At 37.4% G+C, this 22,481-nt stretch overlaps 1 protein-coding gene across 2 annotated transcripts in view; it reads right to left on the minus strand.

Moving 5' to 3' along the window:
* Positions 1-100: 100 nt before the first annotated feature.
* Positions 101-22,481, minus strand: part of FAM3C (FAM3 metabolism regulating signaling molecule C) — a 52,641-nt gene continuing 30,260 nt past the window's right edge. For both annotated transcript variants that reach the window (XM_034671175.1, XM_034671171.1), the window contains 5 exons: positions 17,172-17,230; positions 15,965-16,015; positions 13,900-13,984; positions 3,114-3,240; positions 101-2,522 (listed from right to left, as the gene is read on the minus strand). In XM_034671175.1, the coding sequence (XP_034527066.1) occupies positions 2,433-2,522; positions 3,114-3,240; positions 13,900-13,984; positions 15,965-16,015; positions 17,172-17,230 (412 nt within the window). In that variant the 3' untranslated portion in view covers positions 101-2,432. The remainder of the gene's footprint in view (positions 2,523-3,113; positions 3,241-13,899; positions 13,985-15,964; positions 16,016-17,171; positions 17,231-22,481) is intronic.

The raw sequence follows: 22,481 nt of genomic DNA on the forward strand, positions 1-22,481 counted from the left end.
AAACTGTTAAAGTATAAATGCAATACAGGCTAAACGCTTTGAGCTTCACCTGGCATAAAATAATATTAGCCGATTCATTTCAAAACAAATACAAAATGTAGACAGAACAATGATAAATTTTACTTTAATCAAATTAAAGTCAGGAATATAAAGACTCTGGCTCAATTTTTCTTTAATCTCCCAAACATCACTTATTTTCCTACTGCCTTAGCTTAATTTTAATAGGCATACTATAATACACTTGTTCCAGAAAAAAAAATTTGCTGTTACAAATAAAAAATATGCATCCAAAAGTCCTTATAACACCATTTAATATACCAAAATGTCAAATTTCTGATTTTAATAAAGAAAATTCTTAACATTAAAGGAATGTTGTTTCATTTATAATGTGGATTTTTAAAAGATATCTGAACATGAAATGTAGTAACATTATTGCTTCCAAAGTTGGCACAATCTATACAAGACAGAGCGGAAACAAAAGCAAAGCGCACCGAAGCCACCACAGAGCCCGTCGCTGAGCCCTTCTCCCGACATTGCGTGCAGCTTCGCCAAGCTATCGTTTTATAGTTTTGACCTCAAAAGGGATGTCTTGCCATCTGAACACTTAACTTCTATACATGTTAAGATATATCCTGAGGATATTAGTGTGTTTAACCACAGGAATGTCTTAAATTTTCCATGTTAAGCAGTACAACAAATGCTTGACAAACATGAATGTGAAGTTCTGTGGGTATATTACTTTGCCAGACAATACAAAACAATTCACAATGCAAAACCAAGAGTATTTCATTATTTAAAAAAAAAATGCAAAAAACCCCACAACATTTATTTCACCATCCCTGGAACCGGAAAATGGCTATTCTTTTAATTTACAGACTCTAGGGAAGTATTTTAAATGTCAAAATACACATGCTGAATGTGAGTTAGCATATAAGCACCAGAAATCTGAAAAGTTTACAAAAATTCTTTAAATGTAGAAGGTGCATTTATTCTTGAATTACATTCAGTTTGAGAGAAGAACCAGTACCCCAAAGTTCATTAATATTTAAGAAATAGCTGAAAACTTCCAAGTTGGTTTACAGCAAAATAAAAATACTGCCTTTAGTTTTTTATACAAGTCATCTAAAATTTAGATTCAAAATTTAAGTGCTGCCTTTTACTGTGAGTAGTTTGATCATTAACTTATGTTCCAGTTTAAGATACTTCATACACTATAGGTATTTAATGCCCTAACAAACAGAACAGAAACAAACAAACTTGAGTCATTTACTGAACAGCTCAAGTGAACAAAATTTTACGTAGAATTGGGAATGAAATCATCTGGAGTCAAATAAAATTATTTTTTAAATGTTATCAGTCCACTCAGTAATTAAGATTTTTCTAAATATGTTGTTGTATCTTCAGGTAAAAATTGCTATTATGAAGTTAGATGAATACAGAATTATATTTCTTGGTTTACCATCAAAATAATGGTGACATTAAAGCATGCCTCTTTCCAAACCGCTTGGTCGATGCTGGTAACAATTAAATACGGAAACGTGCCAGCGTTGCTCTAAATATACAGCCACGGCTGTCCTGAGCCACCTGGTTAGGGCAGAGAAGGGCCGTGGGCCACTTCCCTGGTTCTGTGGGGCTGCCCTGCCACCTCCAGCCTCACTCTGAACAGCTTCTGTGAAATCAAATTATTCACACTGCTAACACAAAACCTAACACAAAACCCAGAGAGCTACAGTCCTGAATACCACCTACATTTACATATTTCCTTTTTTACTGTGTTCATTAAAAAAAGAATTCTGTTGTGCTTTTCACATATCTGATATAGATTTTCATATCATTTTATTTCTACGTTTTTTGGGAAGAGAGAGAAAAACTAAGAAAAAGGGTACACCAGAGAGTCAGACTATAAAGTAACATTACACACACAACTAGCCAAGTATCCTTCTAATTTAAAAGATACTATCATTAAAAGGCAACATATATATATACACACACACATATATATATATACAAACGTATATATATATATACACACGTACATATATAAAAGAAAACAAAGTCTCCTCCCTAAAATCCATATGATTCCATGATAGGTTTTCACAGCGACCAGGATATATATATTATCAATATATTTTTCACAATCTGTTCAGTTATCCACTGGGTATGCTTTTAGAATTGAAAGATGTCATTGCTGCAGCAGTCTAACACTGTACTATTAGGGAAATGTGCTTAGAAATGGTTCGGTGATTTGCTCACTGTGATGATTATTTACAAAGGCGTCTATTTACGTTAACAATAAATAATCCTAATATCTAAAGAGACAATGCTCACGCACACACCGAGACGGCCGCGTCTCCTCAAGTATTTACACGTAGTTTCTCTGTCACAGCTCGGCCGTTGATAGTGAAAGTGCGTTTCCTTCCATCTCCTCCGCGTTAGTCTTGCTTCTGGGGGATGCAGCCTTCCATTTCGACAACTTCAGGCCATCCTTCATATTTGTTTGTGTCCTTATTGTTCTTTATGTGCTGTTGGAATACAGTAACAGTATACAGTTTAAAAAAACAAAACAAAAAAAACCTTTACAAGCTGCTTCTCTACCATGACATACTTTAGTGTACTCGTTTCACTAACGCTCATGTCAATGATGAGTTCATGCAAATTATAGTTCAAGAGACTAAACGAGCAACCCTTGGGGCCAGACGGACCTTCAAATACAGTGCAAACGTTTTCAGAAGGATCATTTGTTAGCCAAAAGGTAAAGTTTACACTTTACTAAGTTCTAAAGTATTTCTAAGCTTAACGGATTACCAAAAGCTCGATTAAAATCTTTAATAATGAACGCTTCCTAAATGGCTCATGATAAAGGCAATCACATGCCAATGCACTGTCATAGAGAAAAACATTTTCCGTGCGGAACAGAACTATTTTTTAGTTTTGATTTTAAAACAGTGCCATGATTATTTCAAATAACTGATTACCAAGAGCTTATGAAAAACATATGAACATATTTAATAGCTGCTTTGCCTAAGTTTCAAATAACTAGGATAGGAATATGTACTGTACGGTTTCACACAATTTACTTTTGTCCATTAATTATGAAAGTCTAAGACACTAACCTGTTCAAAGGGGCTTTTTGTCTTGATGCCTTTCCCACCACAGAAGACCCAGTTGTCTCTAAAACCAAGATTAGTAATAGATGTACTTCCCAATTCGGCAATGAGCCGCCGTGCCTCATCATTGAGTCTTAAAGAGAAAGAAAAAGAATACAGTAAACACAGAGCACTGTATATTATCTAAGTAATACTGACTCGCCAGTGTATTAACATGTAACATGAGATAAGATGAGAAAATATCAGCTTAAAGAAGAGAACCAAAAAAATACAGAATTTTCTTCAGAGCAACATTTCTGCTATTTGAATTCTCTAGTGACAAAAGACATGAAATCTAGCAATTAATTTTAAGTTTACTCTATGAAGAAATACCTTTTAGATGTCTATTTTACAATAATTCACTTTCATCCACATCCATCAAATAATAATAAGGGATATCGTAGTCAGCAGATGCCTACCTAGGTTAATACAAGGTCTTGAGCAACCAGTATCTTCATAAAATTAAAAATCACTTTGAATTTCCACTAATCCCTTTGTAAATGACATCCAAATAAAGGTAAATGCTGACAAAAATCTAGGTGTTTCTATTACTATGGTTTCCTTAAAAGAAAATGAACCTTGAGAATAAGTATATAAATTATACTTCAGTAATAACTGTCGAGCGGTTATTTAATAAAAAGGAACATTACAGACAGCAGTTAAGTGCCTGCCAAAGAGGAAGGGCAGTGGCAAAGGTCAAGCGGTAGGGAAACAGCTAACCGAGAGCTGGCATCAAGAAATTCTGTGTAGGTTATTATCCTAATGCTGAGAATTCTCAATCTCCTCTGTCATACAAAAAAGAAGAAATTCAGTGGATACATGCTAGCTGTAGAGAGAAAAAAGAGGCAGGAAGTCCTCTATATCTCCCCAAAGATGGCACTTATAGGTCAATTAGAGAAGTTTGTTCTGCTAAAATCTGAGGCAAGGTAGGTTTTATTATTTGCAAATAGCTGGGGGGGGGGTCATTAAAGGCAAACAGAACGAGGGTCAGTGAGGGGGGTACTTATCTGACAGTGTTTTTTGAAACATCTCATGCTAGTATCAGTCACTTCCTTTAATGTATTAATGAAAGAAACACTAGGTATGGGGTGCCTGGGTGGCTCAGTCGTTAAACGTCTGCCTTTGGCTCAGGGCGTGATCCCGGCGTTCTGGGATCGAGCCCCGCATCAGGCTCCTCCGCTGGGAGCCTGCTTCTTCCTCTCCCACTCCCACTGCTTGTGTTCCCTCTCTCACTGTCTGTCTCTCTGTCAAATAAATAAAACCTTAAAAAAAAAAAAAGAAACAAACAAACACTAGGTACAAGAGTTCTCATTTAACTAACCTGAAGATGAACAAAATAATTTATATTTAAAAAAAACTTCATAAAACAAGAAAGAACTGCATATATATTAGACTGCCACAACGTATGCAAACCCCATCCATGGGCGGTAGCACTATTTTTTTTTTAACTTTGATTCCAGTGTAGTTAACACACATACAGCATCACAGTAGTTTCAGGTGGACAATACACTGATTAAACAATTCCACACATCACCCGGTGCTCACTGAGACAAGTACATTCCTTAATCCCCATCACCTATGACCCCACCCCCCACTCACCTCCCCTCTGGTAACCATCAGATTGTCCTCTATAGTTCAGAGGCTGTTCTTGGTTTGTCTCTCTTTACTTGTTTCTTTAATTCCACATGAGTGAAATCATACAGAATCTGTTCTTCTTCATTGACTGGCTGACTTCACTTAGCATTATATCTCTAGCTCCATCTATGTCATTGCAAATGGCAAGATTTCATTCTCCTTTATGGCTGAGTAATATTCCATTCTGTGTGTGTGTGTGTGTGTGTGTGTGTGTGTGTGTGTGTGTGTACATACATATATACCACATCTTCTTTATCCATTCATCTATCTATGGACACTTGGGCTGCTTCCTAATCTTGATTATTGTTAAATAATGCTGCAATACACATAGGGGTGCTTGTACCCCTCTGGATTAGTGTTTTTGTATTTTGGGGGGTAAATACCCAGTAGCGGAGCTGTTTTAACCACAGCTGTCCTCCTGGAGGAAGTTCACTAGAATGACTGAGAAAACCAGCTATAACCCTAGAATATTTAGACTTTCATACCCAAATCTACATAAAGAGATGCACTTATAACCTGGCGAAATAAAAATAAATGAAATAACTGTGCAAAAGAATCCCTGAAGTCCTGGCTTCTCTGAAGATTTTGTGACCTCAGACACCCCTGTACACATGCTTCCAGCTTTCTCCCCGAGGTCTGCAGCCACGCTACCCCGTGTCGGGCTTACGTGAATCAGCCAGCACTCTGCATTTGTCTGCTCACTTGATAAGCAACGTGTGTATGAGAGGGACACTCCCTGAACCCGGTTTTGTTTCTAACTGGTATTAGGATGCCGTGGATCTGGGAGACTGTCAAATCCCACTCTTTAGCCAAATGTTCTGTGTTCTGGCTACATTCTCATATTTTACGTGCATCATCAGCACTACGAGGTGAACTCTGTTGCTATAACAAGAATAAATGGTATTGAAACGCAGAGGTTGGGCAGCAGGTCACTGGACAGTCTAGGGACGACCCCTACAGAGACTCTGGGACTTGAGTCACATTCACGTGTCAGAAAAATAACAAACTGGCACCTCATGGGCTCTTGGGCTTGTTCATAGATGGCTGATTGTGAAGGTCACAAATGCCCAGGGACTGCCTCACATGCAAAAACCGCTTGCAAAGTAGGTGGCTTATCCCAATGCAGGCCTGGCTCCCTGCAAAAAGTATAAATAAAGTCTCCCTTATCTATGAATTTTACATCAATTAAGAAACATACTGAAGGGCGCCACTTTTACTTCTGTACTTCTCAATTCGAGAACTCATCATTTTGATCTACATGAATAAACTAAGCCAAGTGAGCCAGAGATCTGGAAGCAACTCGAAAATTTCCCTTTGTTCTGACTCCCTCCAGTCATCTCTTTCCTTCCTTTTCCTTTCCCATGAGGACGCCCACAGGTCCTGTGTAGAAAAGGGGAACACAGTGGCCTGAGATGGCTGTCTGTAGAAAGACCTAGCAGCAAGTTGGTCCCTGGCTGGCAGCCAGCAGCCTGGATTTGGGGAGGGCTCCCCCCATTCACAGAACTGATGGGAACGGGTCACTGAGCCTGCACTGTACACGCATGCAGTTCATGCAGGGCACCTACTTTCTGCTGCGGGGAGGAGGAGGCTGGAATTGGAGGATGTGTCAGGCGGAGGCTGCCTCTGTGATCAGCAGCCAGGAAAATCCCTGGGCGCTGAATCCCTAATAAGCTTTCCTACTGGACAGCACCTCACAGTGTCGTCACCATCCATTGCTGGAGGAATGAAGCATGTCCTGTGTGACTCCACTTGGGAGATGACTCTTGGAAACTGGAGCCTGGTTCCCTCCAGACTTTGCTCTAGGGCACACTTCCCCTTTGCTAACTTTGCTTTGTATCCTTTTGCTGTAACAAATAGTAGCCATGAGGTGAGGACTGCACGCTGGGTCCTGTGAGTGAGTCCTAGCAAATCATTAGACCTGCGGGGGGGGAGGGGGTGTCTCAGCCATCTCTGCCATGTGTCCCTACATATATCTAACTATAGTTGTATAACAAGATAAGTTTCTCAATGATTTCTCAAGTTATCTGCTCCGCCTATGTAGAATTTGGAGGATTTCATTATTCCTTTTTGAAATCTTTTAAATAGATGATGATTTCATGTTTCAAAAAGAAGTTTAGGGGGCCTGGGTGGCTCATTCACTAAGTATCTGCCTTGGGCTCAGGTCATGATCTCAGGGTCCTGGGCTCCTTGCTCAGTGGGGAGCGTGCTTCCCCTCTGCCTGCCACTCCCCTGGTCGTGCTTGCCCTCTTCCTCTCCCTCCCTCTCTGTCTCTGTCAAATAAAATCTAAAAAAAAAAAAAAGTTAAAATCATGCAAGGTAGCCAATATTTTCCGCAGTTGATTCAATACACATTAGGTATCAAAATGCCCCTTTTCTTTAAAAGCCAGTATAACTAATGTATACATGGTACAAATTTTAAAGATATAAGCTTTTATTCTATATAGGAGCACCCTGAGTTTGTTACATGTACTTTAATCTCCACTAATGGTCTTAACTAGCAGAGATTATTGGGGCACCTGGGTGGCTCAGTTGGTTAAACATCAGACTCTTGATATTTCAGCTCAGGTTATGATCTCAGGGTCATGAGATCAAGCCCCGTGTCGGGCTCCACAAGAGGCATGGAGCCTGCTTAAGACTCTGCCCCTCAGGGCCGCCCCCCCCCAGCTTGTGCTCTAGCTCTAAATAAATAAGCTATTAAAAAATAAAAAACAAAATGCTATTAAAAAAACTAGCTGAGATGTTAAAAATTTTTATGAAATAAATTAAATTTAAGAATTTTCTTTAAAATGAATCAAAAATTATCCTGTGACAAACAAGAAGGCAGACAGAGGTAGGGACCAAGTTTTCCTCGAAGAGATTCTGAAGCTGCACGGAGGCAATCGGGAGTAGCCGTGGAGGAAATGGGAACGGGAGGGTGGGTGACTCAGAGATCTGCCTCCGTCTTTGCTGGGGAAGGAGGAACACCTGAGAGCCCCACATCACACCATCACAACAGGCCAATGCTCCCTTTCTTAAAAGCAACATGGAGAACTGATATTCTGGGCTCCACTCTGATTAACAGGGAAGAACGACAGGGAAACAGCAGTGTAGGTAGCAAGAACTCTGGAAGAAAATCACTGTTACTTCAGGAGGTTGAAGAATAGACAACGCTAGGCACAGGTGACCATGTAGCCCAGACTTCAAAGACGGCACGTTATAAAAAGTTCAGATTAGAAGTTCTTATGAGAATAGGACTCAAAAAACACACAAAAAACCTCAATAATTTTCACTATATAATTGCTAACTATCCCAGAAAAGAGGATAGGTTCTAAATTAGTGCTACTATGGGAGTGTTCCGTGACGGGCTCAAAGTCAGAAGTGTCCAAAAATATAGGGCAAATCATATTACTAATGAGGAAACCCTGAACACTACCACCAGGAAGACCGGTAGTGTTCAGGGTAAGATGCGACTCACAAAACTCTTACAGGCCACACAGAGAACTTACGCTACTAAGTGCAAACAAGGAAGGGACCCACTGTTTCACAAGAATGATATAATATGGAGATCAAAGCAGGCCTGCCTTTTCCAGGGAGGCAAACACTCCGATCGACATAAAAAGGGAAGAGTAGGTCAGGAATGTCTATATAAGTGCTTTAAAGTAAACTGAAGCCTCCAGGCCCACACACGTCATACAATTAAATTCTAAGGAACTTTAATATAATCTTCAAAGTACTGTCCGTTACTTTAGAAACATCACAGAAAATGAAGATGCTGAGTCATTTAAAGTTAATTAAATATTCCAATCTTCAAAAAAGGCGAGGAAATTTTTTAGAAACAATGGGTCAATAAAGCTACTTTCAATTCTTAGCAAATTCTCAAATGGATTACAAGGAGATACTGTGAACCAAAAAAAGGGGGGGGGAGGGAGAAGGAAAGGGGGGGCTAGCAAGGAGGAGGGAGGAATAAATCAAGCCAAGTTAAGGTCATGTCAGCTATTTCAGCATCTGAAGAGGTTTGTGGGCAGATCAGGGCACTGTAATTAGCATAGCTCATGAATTTCAAGTGAGCATCTGAGAGCCTCAGAAAACAGCCTCTATGAATAAAATAATGAAAGAGCAGCTGGATGGTATGCCTATTAGGGTACACTGGCTGCTGTTTAAAAAACAGTTTCTGTAGTTGATTAATAAATGAATCCCTTGGAAGAGGCTCCTGGCAGGGTGGCACGCTGCCCTTGGTGAACATTTTTATCAATGACTTCAATTCAGACACAAGAATGACTTTGGAGAGACTACAAAGCCTGGATCATGGAAATCTCATAGGACAAATGTCGGCATCATGACCTAATGGGCCAAAATCAGCAAAATTATATTTAACAAGGATAACAAGGATAAATGAATATAAAGTCCCCCATTTAGATTAAAAAAAATCAAGTCCTAAATGGGGAGAAAGACCTGACTTGGCAGTGGTTAAAAAAAGGCTGAGATCAAATGAAATGATCTGATAATTTAATTTAACCAAAAATTCACCAGCCAAAAATGTGATGTGACCTTTTAAAGAAAACTAATAATATAAATATTCAAAGAAATGTATCTCCAACATGGTAAAAGCTAGCATCTCCGCTGTACCCTGACCCGGCCGGACCCCATCAGGAGCCCTGTGTTTGACTGGGGCACTCATTTTAAGAGAGTTGATAATCAACCAGAGAACCAATGCCCAAAAAATGCAGCCAGGAGAGTAAACCCAGCCAGAAACCTAACATGACAGAAGGTTACGAGAGCCCTGAGTACTAAGCAGGGAAAGGGAAAACTAAAAGACAAATGCTCATTAGTTTCAAACAAGTATCAAATGATTTGGGGAACATATCTATTGTTCCATTTACCCAGGTGGAATTTAGAGGGAGACCAACCCGAGAACATAATGTGGACTTCAGGATAGTTTTTTGCCATTTTGTTTCAAATAGAGAAATGACTGAGATACTGAGGCCCTTCAGAGGCAGTTTTGTAGAACAGTTTCATGGGAATTCTGCCCGGGGCTGGGGTGCGGGGGACCAAGGACTTTTAAGACCCTTTACTTCAGGACACCCACATTTAAACCCTTCACTTGGCCAGGAGGTACACATGTCACAGAGCGCTGTCTCCAAAGGGAGGAATACAGTAGCAAAATTTAGCTTGCTCAAACTATTAGAATTCCTCATTAAATAAACAAAAAACAACTTATTTTAGAGGGATCTGGGTAGAAAGCAGGCATCATTAGGGATCTGCCCTCTCCAAATGTAAGTTTTCTTAAATACAATTTTTTTTTTCTGTTTTGTTTTAAAATGGGTTTCTAGGGGCACCTGGGTGGCACAGTCAGTTAAGCACCCAACTCTTGATTTCGGCTCAGGTCATAATCTCAGGGTCCTGAGATCTAGCCCTGAAGAGCCTCCGCACTCAGTGGGAGGTCAGCTTCTCTCCTTCTCCCTCTCTCCCTCCCCCTGCACACTCTTTCTCTTGCAAATAAATAAATGAATCTTAAAAAAAAAAACACAAATAAAATGGGCTTCCTTGTGAAAATCAAGAAATACTGGGATAAATAAAGGTAAAGAGGTTTACTTAGGGCCAAACTTCAGGGCCTTGCATTGTAAATCCCTAAAAGGGGCAAAATGCAAGGTGCCATCTCCAAATTTACTCACCCAGTACAAGTTTAGAGGACTGGGATCCCACCAGAACACACTTTGGGAAATGCTGTGATCGAGACCAACCCCAGATGTTCTCAGAAGTTCACAGTACAGCCAGGGAGCTCATTGCAAATATGACTAACTGGGATTAGACAGGAACAACTATGGAGAACTGATACCAACTCCCTGTTGGAGAAAGCAGGTGCATCCATTTCACATTCTAAACGCTTTTGGGTAGGGGTACCTGGGTGGCTCAGCTGGTTATGTGCCTGCCTTTGGCTCAAGCCCTGATCCCAGGGTCCTAGGATGGAGCTCTGCGTCGGGCTCCCTGCTCAGCGGGGACCTGCTCCTCCCTCTCCCTCTGCCACTCCCCCTGCTTGTGCTCGCTCTGGTGAGCGTGCGTGCCTGCATTCTCTCTCCTGAATAAAATAAAATCTTTAAGAAAAAAAAAGGCTCTTTTGGGTATAAGTGGGAGAACAAAGTATTCCTTATGAGGCAAAATCCATCAGCTTTATGTACAGAAAAGCACTAACACATCATCAAAGCAGAGCTTCTATTCCCACGTAAGACTGGGTATTCCACCACTGATGAACCATTTCAAATGTTCCACAATCAGACTCCTGCCAAGGTATACGTTTATATTTTGTTATATTTAATAGATGTAGATGGCCATTTATAAGGATTGTCCTTTTTTTTTTTTTTTTTAAGATTTTATTTATTTATGTGACAGAGAGACAGCCAGCGAGAGAGGAAACACAGCAAGGGAGTGGGAGAGGAAGAAGCAGGCTCCCAGCCGAGGAGCCTGATGTGGGACTCGATCCCCGGAACACCGGGATCACGCCCTGAGCCGAAGGCAGACGCTTAACGACTGCGCCACCCAGGCGCCCCAGGATTGTCCATTTTTGTATAAAGGACACGATATAATTTATTTCACCCATGTTTGGAAGAAGGGAAGTATTCGAAATACAAATTCATGTGCCCCAAACTGAAAATGCACACAACTGACTTCATGTAACTGTGCAGAAATTGAACCATATACTGATACATATACAAGTGTAAAGACATCAAAGTGTAGATGTCTGTTGTCTTACAGGCTGAACGTCTTCTGAGGCTGCTTTTGGTATATGTGATGGGCACCAATAAACAGCAGTTAAAGAAAAAACATCATCCTGCCTTAGTTTGTAGGTATGGCTGCTACAATTTCTTATTTGCAGAAGAGAGATCTGAAGCCGAGCAGGTATAATAATGAAATAACATGATGAAAAACAGAGGTCATGTGCATTTATTCAGAAAAGCAGGGTTTTTAAAAATTTTAAAACCTCAAATTATACACGTAATATCCTATTCTAGCAGCAAAAGCAAATACCAAGTTGCTTGGTTTTTGATAAGGAAATCCTAATGACATTCTGTTTAGTTCTATGTAGCTAAATGGCAATGGATGCATATTCCAGTTTTATTGATCTATGGATTTAACACATCCTTAGCTGAACCAGATACAACACATGTCAAAGAAAATACCTCAGCTTTAAAACGGTCACAAGGTGGTCCTGTTTTCTGGGGTTTTTTAAAAAAGATTTTATTTATTTATTTTTGAGAAACAGAACAAGCATAAGCAAGGGGAGAGGGAGAAGCTGACTTCCCACTGAGCAGGGAGCCTGAAAGCAGACTCGGTCCCAGGCCCCTGAGATCATGACCTGAGCTGAAGGCAGACGCTCAACCGACTGAGCCACCCAGGCGCCCAGTAGGCCATATACTGAAGTGGAATTTCAATGCTTTTCAATTAAAATCTGTAAAGGATATCTTTTATTCCTGATTAAAGTATCATATTTTTCATCTGGATAAAATATCATAGAAGGGATTTGAGATACGCTATTAAAGGGGTCTTAGCCACCCCAGAAAGGTGATTTTCACTTAATTTTCATAAAATAGTTATTAAGAAATTGTAATAGTGTCTTATTGGGGCAGGAAGAACAAAACTTCTAAAAATAAAGTCAAACCTACACAAAAATAGGCATTGTAAATCACTGGGAAATAATGAATACATTTTTAAAAATACATGGAAACAGTAAAGTCACTGGAAGAGGAAAATCTACTAAGTATTTAATTTGGAGATGGGAAAATACTGCTCAAGTATAAAAGAAGAAGAAACTAAAATGAAAAATCCATACACTTGACTAAATAAGAATGTCTAAACTTGTAAAAGTCAAAAAGCACAATAAATTAACAAAAACAAACACAAAATAATGTATTTTCACATGAAAAATGGTTACTATCCTTAACATACCAAGGGCTCTTAAACATCAGTAGGAAGTCAACTTCAATGGTCAAAAGACACTTTACAAGAGAAAGAGCCAAAAACACTTGCGTGACAAAAAAAAAAAAAAAAAAAAGCAATCTCATCAATAACCAAAGAAAGGCACACTAACAAAATCCCTTTCCAACACTTCTTAAAAACAATCAGTGTCCTGGAACTTCTGAGAGACATATTAAATTGGTACAGACTTTAAAAAAAAAATCCTTTTTTAAAAACATACACATCCTTTAATTCAATACCTTACCTCAAAAAAATTTGTCTTAAGGAAATAAAGGTATTGTTCAAAAATTTTTAAGATGGTACATTTTGGCTAAGTATGAAAATTTGGAAATAGCCTGAGGGTCCAGCAGTAGGTGCTTTATTAAATAAATTTTAAATCATGATGCATGTTTAAGAATTATATGAGGCAGACGTGAACAATTTTGTTATCAAAACTATTTAATGTTGTGGGAAAATATTCTCCAAATACAAAAATCAAAAGAAATGCTGTAACTACTAGCATTCCAAAGGTTTAAGATGAAGAAAATATGTGTATTAAGAAAACTGGAGATGGAAACTAAATTATCAGTGGTTATCACTGAGCAAATGAACTGGAACTTGTTTTCTTCTTTGTGCTTTTCTAGATTTTCCAAATTTTACAACATACACAATTTTTAAAAAAAGTTATAAATTGCCATGTATTAAACATTATGAAAAACATATCACACTTATCTTTCATGTTTAACTCCACTTCTAGGAACTTACCTTAAGGACATAATCAAAAGTGCAAAAACATTTATGGAAAAGGATGTTTATCGAAATGTTATTCATAATACAAAAAAATCTGGCAATAATAGGGGAATTTTAAATAAAGGTGGGGCCATTATGATCAACTGCTGGCAGGGCCATGAAAAATGCTACTGAAGAATATTAATGTTAGAGAAAACAATTTAAGGTTGTTAAAAACATAATATAAAAGAGCATAACAAACTTGACGTATGCAGATCTAATTTTATGACAATATGTGTATGATAAACACAGAAAGAAGGAAGCAAATAAAAAAATGTTAATAGTGTTTATCTGGAATTTGATTACTGTGCTCTATTTTATAAATTTTTTCATTGAAAATGTATTGCTTTTACCATTAATTATAGTTCCAAAACTAATATAAACTTTTAAGTTTACATACTTGGTTGCTCCATCATCATATGTTCCCATTAAGACTATTGTTCCATCTTGTATGGACTTCAGAAACTCAATAAATGGGGCCACATCTGAAGAAAAAGAAAGGATTGATGGTTTTTGGGTTTTTTTAGTGACTAAGTAGATATCATGATAATTTCTTAAAAGTTAATAATAACTAAAATATAAAGTATTTGCAAATTGATAATTTCAAATATAGAGTAACCAAAAGGGAGACAAATCTTATGAACAGGCTAAAAATGAACTTTGTCCTTTAATAGGATCCCACCATCAACTTAGAATTTCCCAATCCTGATTCATCCTATGTGTCTTTTGTACTGATATTCCAGGGGTTAAATGAAAAAACCGTAGCAAAGTTGTATGAAAGCATGACTTCAAATTTGAAAAAAGAAATTAGACGGGGATGGGGGAGGAGGGCAGAAGAAAATCTTCACGGATTCTCTGAGCATATGTAAAATTGTTGGTATGGGTACTTATCTAAAAGGAGGATACAGGGTTTTTATCTAATTCATAAAAGGTTCTGTAATTTCTTAAAAATTTATATAAATACACACACAAACACATGCATACATACATACATTCTGCTTTAAGGGATCTCTGGGCATACCTCATTACCGCAAACTAGGGGAGGAATGAAGGTTCTATCTAATGGCAAATCTTATGGTCATTACCTGCTTCACCTGGTGCACCAACACACACACAAAGTTAAAGATAAACCACTTTTGTGGCGACACGCTGGCGATGCCACAGGCAGACCACGTGCTACCAACTGCTCCAAGTCTTGAGCTCTCCAATGTCAGGTCTCCTTGGAGCCCCCAGCCTACCGCTGCTTCAGAGCTGGGGCACTTCACGTGTACTCAGTTTCCTTCCACAGCAAAAATTCCAAACACGCGCCAACTGAATTCTATTTTATAATAATAGCGTTTTCAATTCTGAGAAAATGTAACAGAGGAGCTAACAAATCACTTCCTTTTAAGCGCAAAGACGGAAGTCACCTGCAACTACTTCTTCACCTGAAGAGACTTTTTGGCGTAGTTAATCTACCCGTGATGAAACAACAGAGCTGCTAGCTCACGAAGCTCATTTCAACCAAGGGTTTGCAAGAGAGTTTCCAGGCAATGAGTGCTGGGAGGCCAGCTATGCCATTAGAGTCTAAAACTGCAGGCAGCATCTTAAGTTTATATCGTCTCGACAGCTATGAAAAGTCCTAATCTCATTTAAAAAATAAACAAAATATTGCATCTCATTATAAGCTGAAGAAGTATTAGAAAAGCTGAATGGTCTGAAAATGTAACATAAACTTCAAGAAGGCTACTAACTCTTGGTATCGAGGGTTATATAAGTGGGTTGGAAACGGGGAGGTGCAGGACACAGCCTGATGCTGAGAAACATCCTGAACCAACAACTCAGAAAAGAATCAAAAGATAAATCAGGGTCAGCCTTACATCAGATTTGAGGAAGAAAGTTCTTTTGGGCACACTCTTGTTCAAGGTGCTAGGTCTGCATGTGGGTAACTGACCTACGCCTGTTCCCTGAGGAGCTTCACATTGGGAAGATAACCGTGAACAGTTCTAAGTGCCATGAACTATAAAGAAAACACCTTCTCTCGAATATTTATCTGCTTTAATAAGAATCCTAGTTATAATTTACTTTTAAGACTAACAAATCATATGAAAAAAAAATCAATTAAGTTAAAAATGTTTAACTGCTTATGCCCTTCTCCAAATTATTTATTCTTTTTAAAAAATTTCAGTCAGAGACTTAAAGGATCCAAGGCTTTCGATTAGTTTTTCTACGGAAAATAGGACTCAGATTTTTAGAATCTCAATTTTGATATTATTGCTCTTAGTTACATACACAATTTCTATAAAAAAGCAAAGTATAAGCAATGTGACCGATTACTTAAATATAGCTGGATTTTTAGTGAAAAGTAAGAGAAAATGAACTAACATAAACATACCATCAATCTCTCATTAATGTGCTACATTATAATGAGAGGCTTAAAAAGTCAGCGCTAGCAACAGAACAGTTAACGTGTTATTCACACTTACCTCCTCCCCACATGTCAAAATATTTGGTGTCTAATACTTCTCCTGTTTTTCCTGAAAGAGATGGAATTCATGTCAGATTATGCAACTGAAACATGCCCTATGTAAGACAAGTGATCTTAGCCGGTGATGGGTGTGGCTTCATTAGCAGAGAAAGAATTATTTTGAGAAAGACTTAAAATCTGAACTGTATGCATGTGAAAAATATTTCTAAGAGTAACTTTTGGATAAATTAAAATTCTGGTCTTTTTCATGAATCTTATAAGCCAAGGAGCAGCAAACTGAAGTTCACAGCTCACTGCAGACCGCTCAAATTCAGTTAGATAGGTTTCATCCTTATGTGCTACCATCTTCCCTTATTTAAGAATTACGAAAAAATATGTAAACCTTTTACAAAAAGATGAATTGATAATGTTCTCTACCATTAAAGCCATCTTTTAAAATTTTTTCACTGATTTCCCTTTTAAATGTTTTTTTTTTGCTATCAATTAGACGAATACGTATAGAACCTCTTACCTAAAAAAATAAAGAAAGTAAAAATGCAGAAGCTTAGCTTTTGTTGTGAAAGAAATAAAAAATATTTTCTTATACTAGGAACTGGTAAGGTGGCTATGGTCCCTAATCACCCTAAACAGCCTTAGAGGGTCACTGTACCAGAAGGAAAAGACAAGCATGCAGTTAGCCTTATATCATGGGTTCTTATTTTCATACTTGATTTTGCAAGAATACTCGAGACCTTCAGGATTCGTTGAACTTATTTTCACTAATGAATTTATGTGACAAATGTCGACAATACTGAAGAGTTACGATTAATTTTTACTCTTCATCCCTCTCCCCACCCCTTCCATTAGGCCATCACCCTTTGTCATGTACACACCCTCACGTCATTCTATCTTCAAATTGTTTAGAATCCAACGTCTTCAGAATTCACCAATTTAATGTTAGATTGGTTTTAGCCTGACAACCTCATGGGAAACTCTCCACACACTGCACAGCAAGTGGGATGCTTCCAAGAAAGAATGCTCTCACATTTACACACAAGTCTCCACGTATAGTTGGTTTTTTAGGAGGATGTGAGGAAGTTGGGAAGAGGGCTTTCATGTCAAGGGCAGCACTTTCTGACCCAATCCCTTGATAATAGAGTGCATTCTACTTTGGGCCACATGAATATCCACTGACCACATCTGTAAGGTAAAATAATTATTCTTACCATTTACCAAGGCAACATTGATCCCTCTTCCAACATTATTCTTAACACCACTCATTAAACTGAAGGAGAAAAGTCAAAACAAATTTAGAATTAGATACTACACATAAACACATATCAGAGAAACAAAGCCAAGCCAAAAAAAAAGTTGGGGATATTGTATGTACACATAATTGTTTAAGAACTGCAGTGGAGATTAAAAGATCTCTACTACAACAGAGAAGACAGTCTAATATTAAATAATTTTAAAGCAATGTCCTTAAGATTTCACAAATCGATATACTAAAAAGTATCAGGGCCTACATACCAGACTATTTTTTGCTACTGTGTCACGTTATGAAATACCATTTTAGAAAATCCTTAAAACATGTGGACAGTATGCACATATTTTGCACCATTCTCAAAGGATCAAACAATTGATAATCTCTTTTTTACTTTTTGCAATATCCATGAGACAAGAAACAAAAGTGAGATACTTTATAATCTGAAAGCAAGAAGAGTTTCACCTACTTCACCTAACTGTAAACATTCTCTTAGTGATTATCAATGTAAAATTTCTCTATACCCAGAACAAGGAATCTTGTATTCATTTAATCACTTCATCTAACCACAGTCACTTGTATTGTTACATCTGAGATAATCAACATCCAGTGGCAGCTTACAGACCACTACGATTCTGTGAAATAGAAGGGATGAGTGGAAATTTGCTTTTATCGGTTCAGTTTGCTGAATTAGAATTAATAAACTAAAACTGTAGGTATCTGCAATTCTAAAAATTCCAGGTAATAGTAATACTGCCAGTGGTGTGCTATTCAATGATTAACAACTGGTCTGAGGTTGATGGAGAGGGGGAAAGACGCATATATGACACACACATGTCCACACATGGGACACCCATAAATACACATACAGGTGCCTAAGTTGATTATAAGCTTTACTGATAGAAATGATTTGTAGCACACAATTTCACAAATAATAAAAGCTATAATATTTCATTATGCATCCCACATAGCCAACTGATTCTCACAGAGTATGCTGATTTTCATAGAACTTGCATCTGTAGCTAATGTATGGCTGCAGGTGACGGATGAATGCCATTCTAACACAAATGTTGGATGACATTTCATTTAGAGTAAGACACCTCTTCATATACCTGTTGGCCATTTGTATTCCTCTTTTGAGAAACGCCTATTTAGGCCTTTTACTCATTTTTCAATCAGGTTTTGGGTTTTTGCTAGTGAGTGGTAGGAGTTCCTTATATATTCTGGATGTTAATCTATCAGATATATGGTTTGCAAATTGTTTTCCCATTCAGTAGGTTGACTTTCCATTCTCTTGACTGTTTCCTTTTCCGTGCAAAAGCTTTCTAGTTTGATGTAATCTCATTTGTCTACTTTTGCTTTTGTTGCCTAGGTTTTTGGTGCCTTACTCAAAAAATTCATTGCCCAGACCAATGTCACAAAGCTTTCTTCCCTAGATTTTCTTCTAGTAGTTTCATGGTTTCAGGTCAAGAAACTTACTTTAAATATAATGATATAGATAGGTTAAAAAAAAAAAAACAGTAGAAAGAGAAAAGTCACGTAAACATTACTCAGAAGAACACAGGATTACTACTCAATAATAAAGAAGCCAATTTAAAAATGGCCAGGGTTTAAATAGACATTTCTCTGAAGAGGATACACAAATGGCCAACAAGCAAATGAAAAAATGTTAAATATCATTAACCATCAGTGAAATGCAAAAATGAAACCACAATGAGATACCACTCAACATCCACTAGGATGGCTATAATCAATAAGTCAGATAATAACAAGTGTTACGTGGAAAAGTGGAACCCTCACACACTGCCGTTGGAAGGTAAATTAGTGCAGACACTTCAGAAAATAATCTGGTAGCTCCTCAGATAGTTAAACACAGAATTACAATATGAACCCAAATCCAGTCCTAAGTATGTATACAAGGAAAATGAAAACGTGTCCATACAAAACTTATACACAAATGTTCATTATTCATAATAGCCAAAAAGTGGAAACAAACCAAATATCCATCAACTGACAAATAAATAAACAAAATGTGATATATCTATACTCAATGGAGGATTATTCTGTCATAAAAGGGAATGAAGTATTGATACATGCTACATGGATGAACCTTGAAAACACTGCTAAATGAAGAAGCTGATGACAAAAGAACCCCTACAGATTATGTAATACCTTCTATGTGATATGTCCAAAATAGGGAAATCTATAGAGACAGAAAGTAAAACATGGTTACTTAGGGCTGGTTGGGATGGGGGGGGAGGAAATGGAATGGGAATGGGGAAAAACTCAACACAGCTAAAGGACACAATTTCTTTGTGAGGTATAAAAATGTTCTAAAACTGACTGTAGAGATGGCTGTACATATCTGGATATACTAAAAACCGTGACTGTATACTTTGAGTGAATTGTATGGCATGTGAATTATATCTCAATAAAGGTGTTTAAACAAAAGAAAGGAGTGGCTATATTAACACCAATTAAATAGACTCCAGAGCAAAAGAAAATTACCAGAGAGAGAGATTACATAATGATCGAAAGGTCGCTTCACCAAGACAGAGTAAACCTAAATGTGTATGTATCAAGAAACTGAGGTACAAACTATGTGAATCAAAACCAGATAAAACTGACAAGAGAAACAGACGAACGTACAGTTACGTCAACAGCCCTCTCTCAACAACTGATCAACAGAAAATTACCGAATGTATGGAAGAACTCAACAACAGCATTAACCAACAGGGTCTAACTGACATTTAAAGAACATTCTACCCAACAAGGGCAGAATACACATTCAAGTGTGCATGGAGCATATACTAAAGGTAGACCATATCATGAGTCACAAAATAAACCTCAACATTTTTAAAAGAATTGAAATCACACTAAGCGTATTATTCAAACACAATAAAATCAGTAACAGAAAGATAATAGGAATATTTCCAAACTAAATTGGAAACTAAACAACATACTTCTCAATAACCCATGAGTCAAAGAGGAAGTCTGAAGGGAAATTAAAAAACAAAATGAAATGAGTGAAACTACAACTTATTAAAATTTGTGAGGCACAGCTAGAAGAGTACCAAGAGAGGAATTTATAGCACTACGTACTTAAAAAAAGAAACTAAAAGGAATGCCATAAACCTAAAGCAAGCAGAAGGAAAGAAATTAAAAACAGCAGAAATCCATGAAACAAAAAGCTGGGTTTTAAAAAGGTCAATAAAATTAACAAACCTTTAGTAAGACTGACAGAGAAAAAAGAGAAGACACAAATCACCAATATCAAAAGTGAAATGGGATATCACTATAGACCCTGCAGACATCAAAACCATAAAGGAATACTATGAACGATTTACCCATGTAAATTTGACAACTCAGATCAATTAGACCATTTCCTCAAGAAGTACAAACTAACACAATTTATCCATTATGAAATAGATTATTTAAATAGTCCTGTAACTATTAAAGATATTGAATTCATAGTTTATAAACACCTCACTGGAAAAATCTCTAAGCCTAGACAGTTTCACTGGAGACTTGTACCAAATGTTAAAAAAAAAAAAAAAAAAGAACATTACTATACACACACAAAAAAAGAATCAACATTACTACACAAACAGAAAAGAGAATACCTCCAAATTTATTTTATAAAGCCAGTATTATAGTACCAAAACCAGAGTAAGACATCATGAGAAAACTACAAACCAATATCCCTCATTAGTACACAGGCAAAAATCCTCCTTAACAAAACATTTGTAAATAGAATTCAGCATATTTAAAAAATCATAAACCAAGGCCAAGTCAGGTTTAGCCTACAGATACACATGTATTTTAATATTTGAATAGTTAACGTAATCCACTATATTAACAGATTTAAGAAAAATCACATGATCATTTCAATGCAGAACATGCACTTGACAAAATTCGACATCCATTCATGATAAAAAGTCCCAGGGGCGCCTGGGTGGCACAGTGGTTAAGTGTCTGCCTTCAGCTCAGGGCGTGATCCCGGCGTTATGGGATCGAGCCCCACATCACTCCTCTGCTATGAGCCTGCTTCTTCCTCTCCCACTCCCCCTTGCTTGTGTTCCCTCTCTCGCTGGCTGTCTCTGTCAAATAAATAAATAAAATCTTAAAAAAAAAAAAAAAAGTCCCAGAAAACTAGTAATAGAGAACTTCCTCAACTTGATAAAGAACATCTACAGAAATCTACACCTAACATCATGCTGGATGGTAAAAGGACAATACTTTTCCCCTAAGAACAGGAACAAGTCGAGAATGTCCATTCTCATCATTACTATTCAATACAGTAATGGAAATCCTAGCCAATGCAATTAAGGCAAGAGAAGGAAATAAAGACACACAAATCAGAAAGGAAAAAAATAAAGCTGTCTTTATTTGCAGATGACATGTTTGTCTGTACGGACAATCCCAAGGAATTTACAATAACAAAAACAAAACTCCTAGAAATAATAAATTAATTTAGCAAGGTTATAAGATACAAGACAACACACAAAAATCAATTGTGTGTCTATACACTAACAATATGAAAACTGAAATTAAAAATACAATGCCACCTACAAGTGCTCAAAAAAAAAAAGGGGGGGGGAGGAGACTTAGGTATAAATCTAATAAGCATGTATAGGGCTTGTAAGCCGAAAACCCACAAAAATGGTAATGGAAGATAACAAAGAAGATATAAAGAGAAACGCCATATTCATCAACGGAATAGTAAAGATGGTCAATTCTCTACAGATGAATACACAGATTTCACACAATTCGTAACAAAATCCCAGGAAGAGTTTCCGTACATAGAGGCAAGGTAATCTAAAATGTATATGGAAAGGCAAAGAAACTAGAGCAGCTAACTTTGAAGGAAAAAAAAAAAAAGAAGAAGAAGAAGAAAATGGGAGGAATTATTCTCACCTTCTTAAAGACTTACTCCAAACTAGTATAATCAAGAGCATGTGGTATTAGTGGACAGGTAAATATACAGATCAACGGAGTGAATACAGAACCCAAAGCCAAGTGGAACCAAAAAATACACCAATCGAAATATAGCCCACTTATTTTCTAACAAAGGAACAAAAGCAATTCAATGGAGGGAGGACAGTCATTCCAACAAATGGCTGCTGAAGCAACTGGATACTCTATAGGCCAAAACTGAACCTCAACCTACATTTCATACTTTATTCAAAAATTAATGTAGAACAATCACAGATTTAAATCTAAAACATAGAACGATAAAAAATCACGCAGAAGAAAATCTTTGAAACCTACA

This window comes from Ailuropoda melanoleuca, chromosome 1, assembly GCF_002007445.2.
Source record: "Ailuropoda melanoleuca isolate Jingjing chromosome 1, ASM200744v2, whole genome shotgun sequence".
Taxonomy (NCBI): Eukaryota; Metazoa; Chordata; class Mammalia; order Carnivora; family Ursidae; genus Ailuropoda; species Ailuropoda melanoleuca.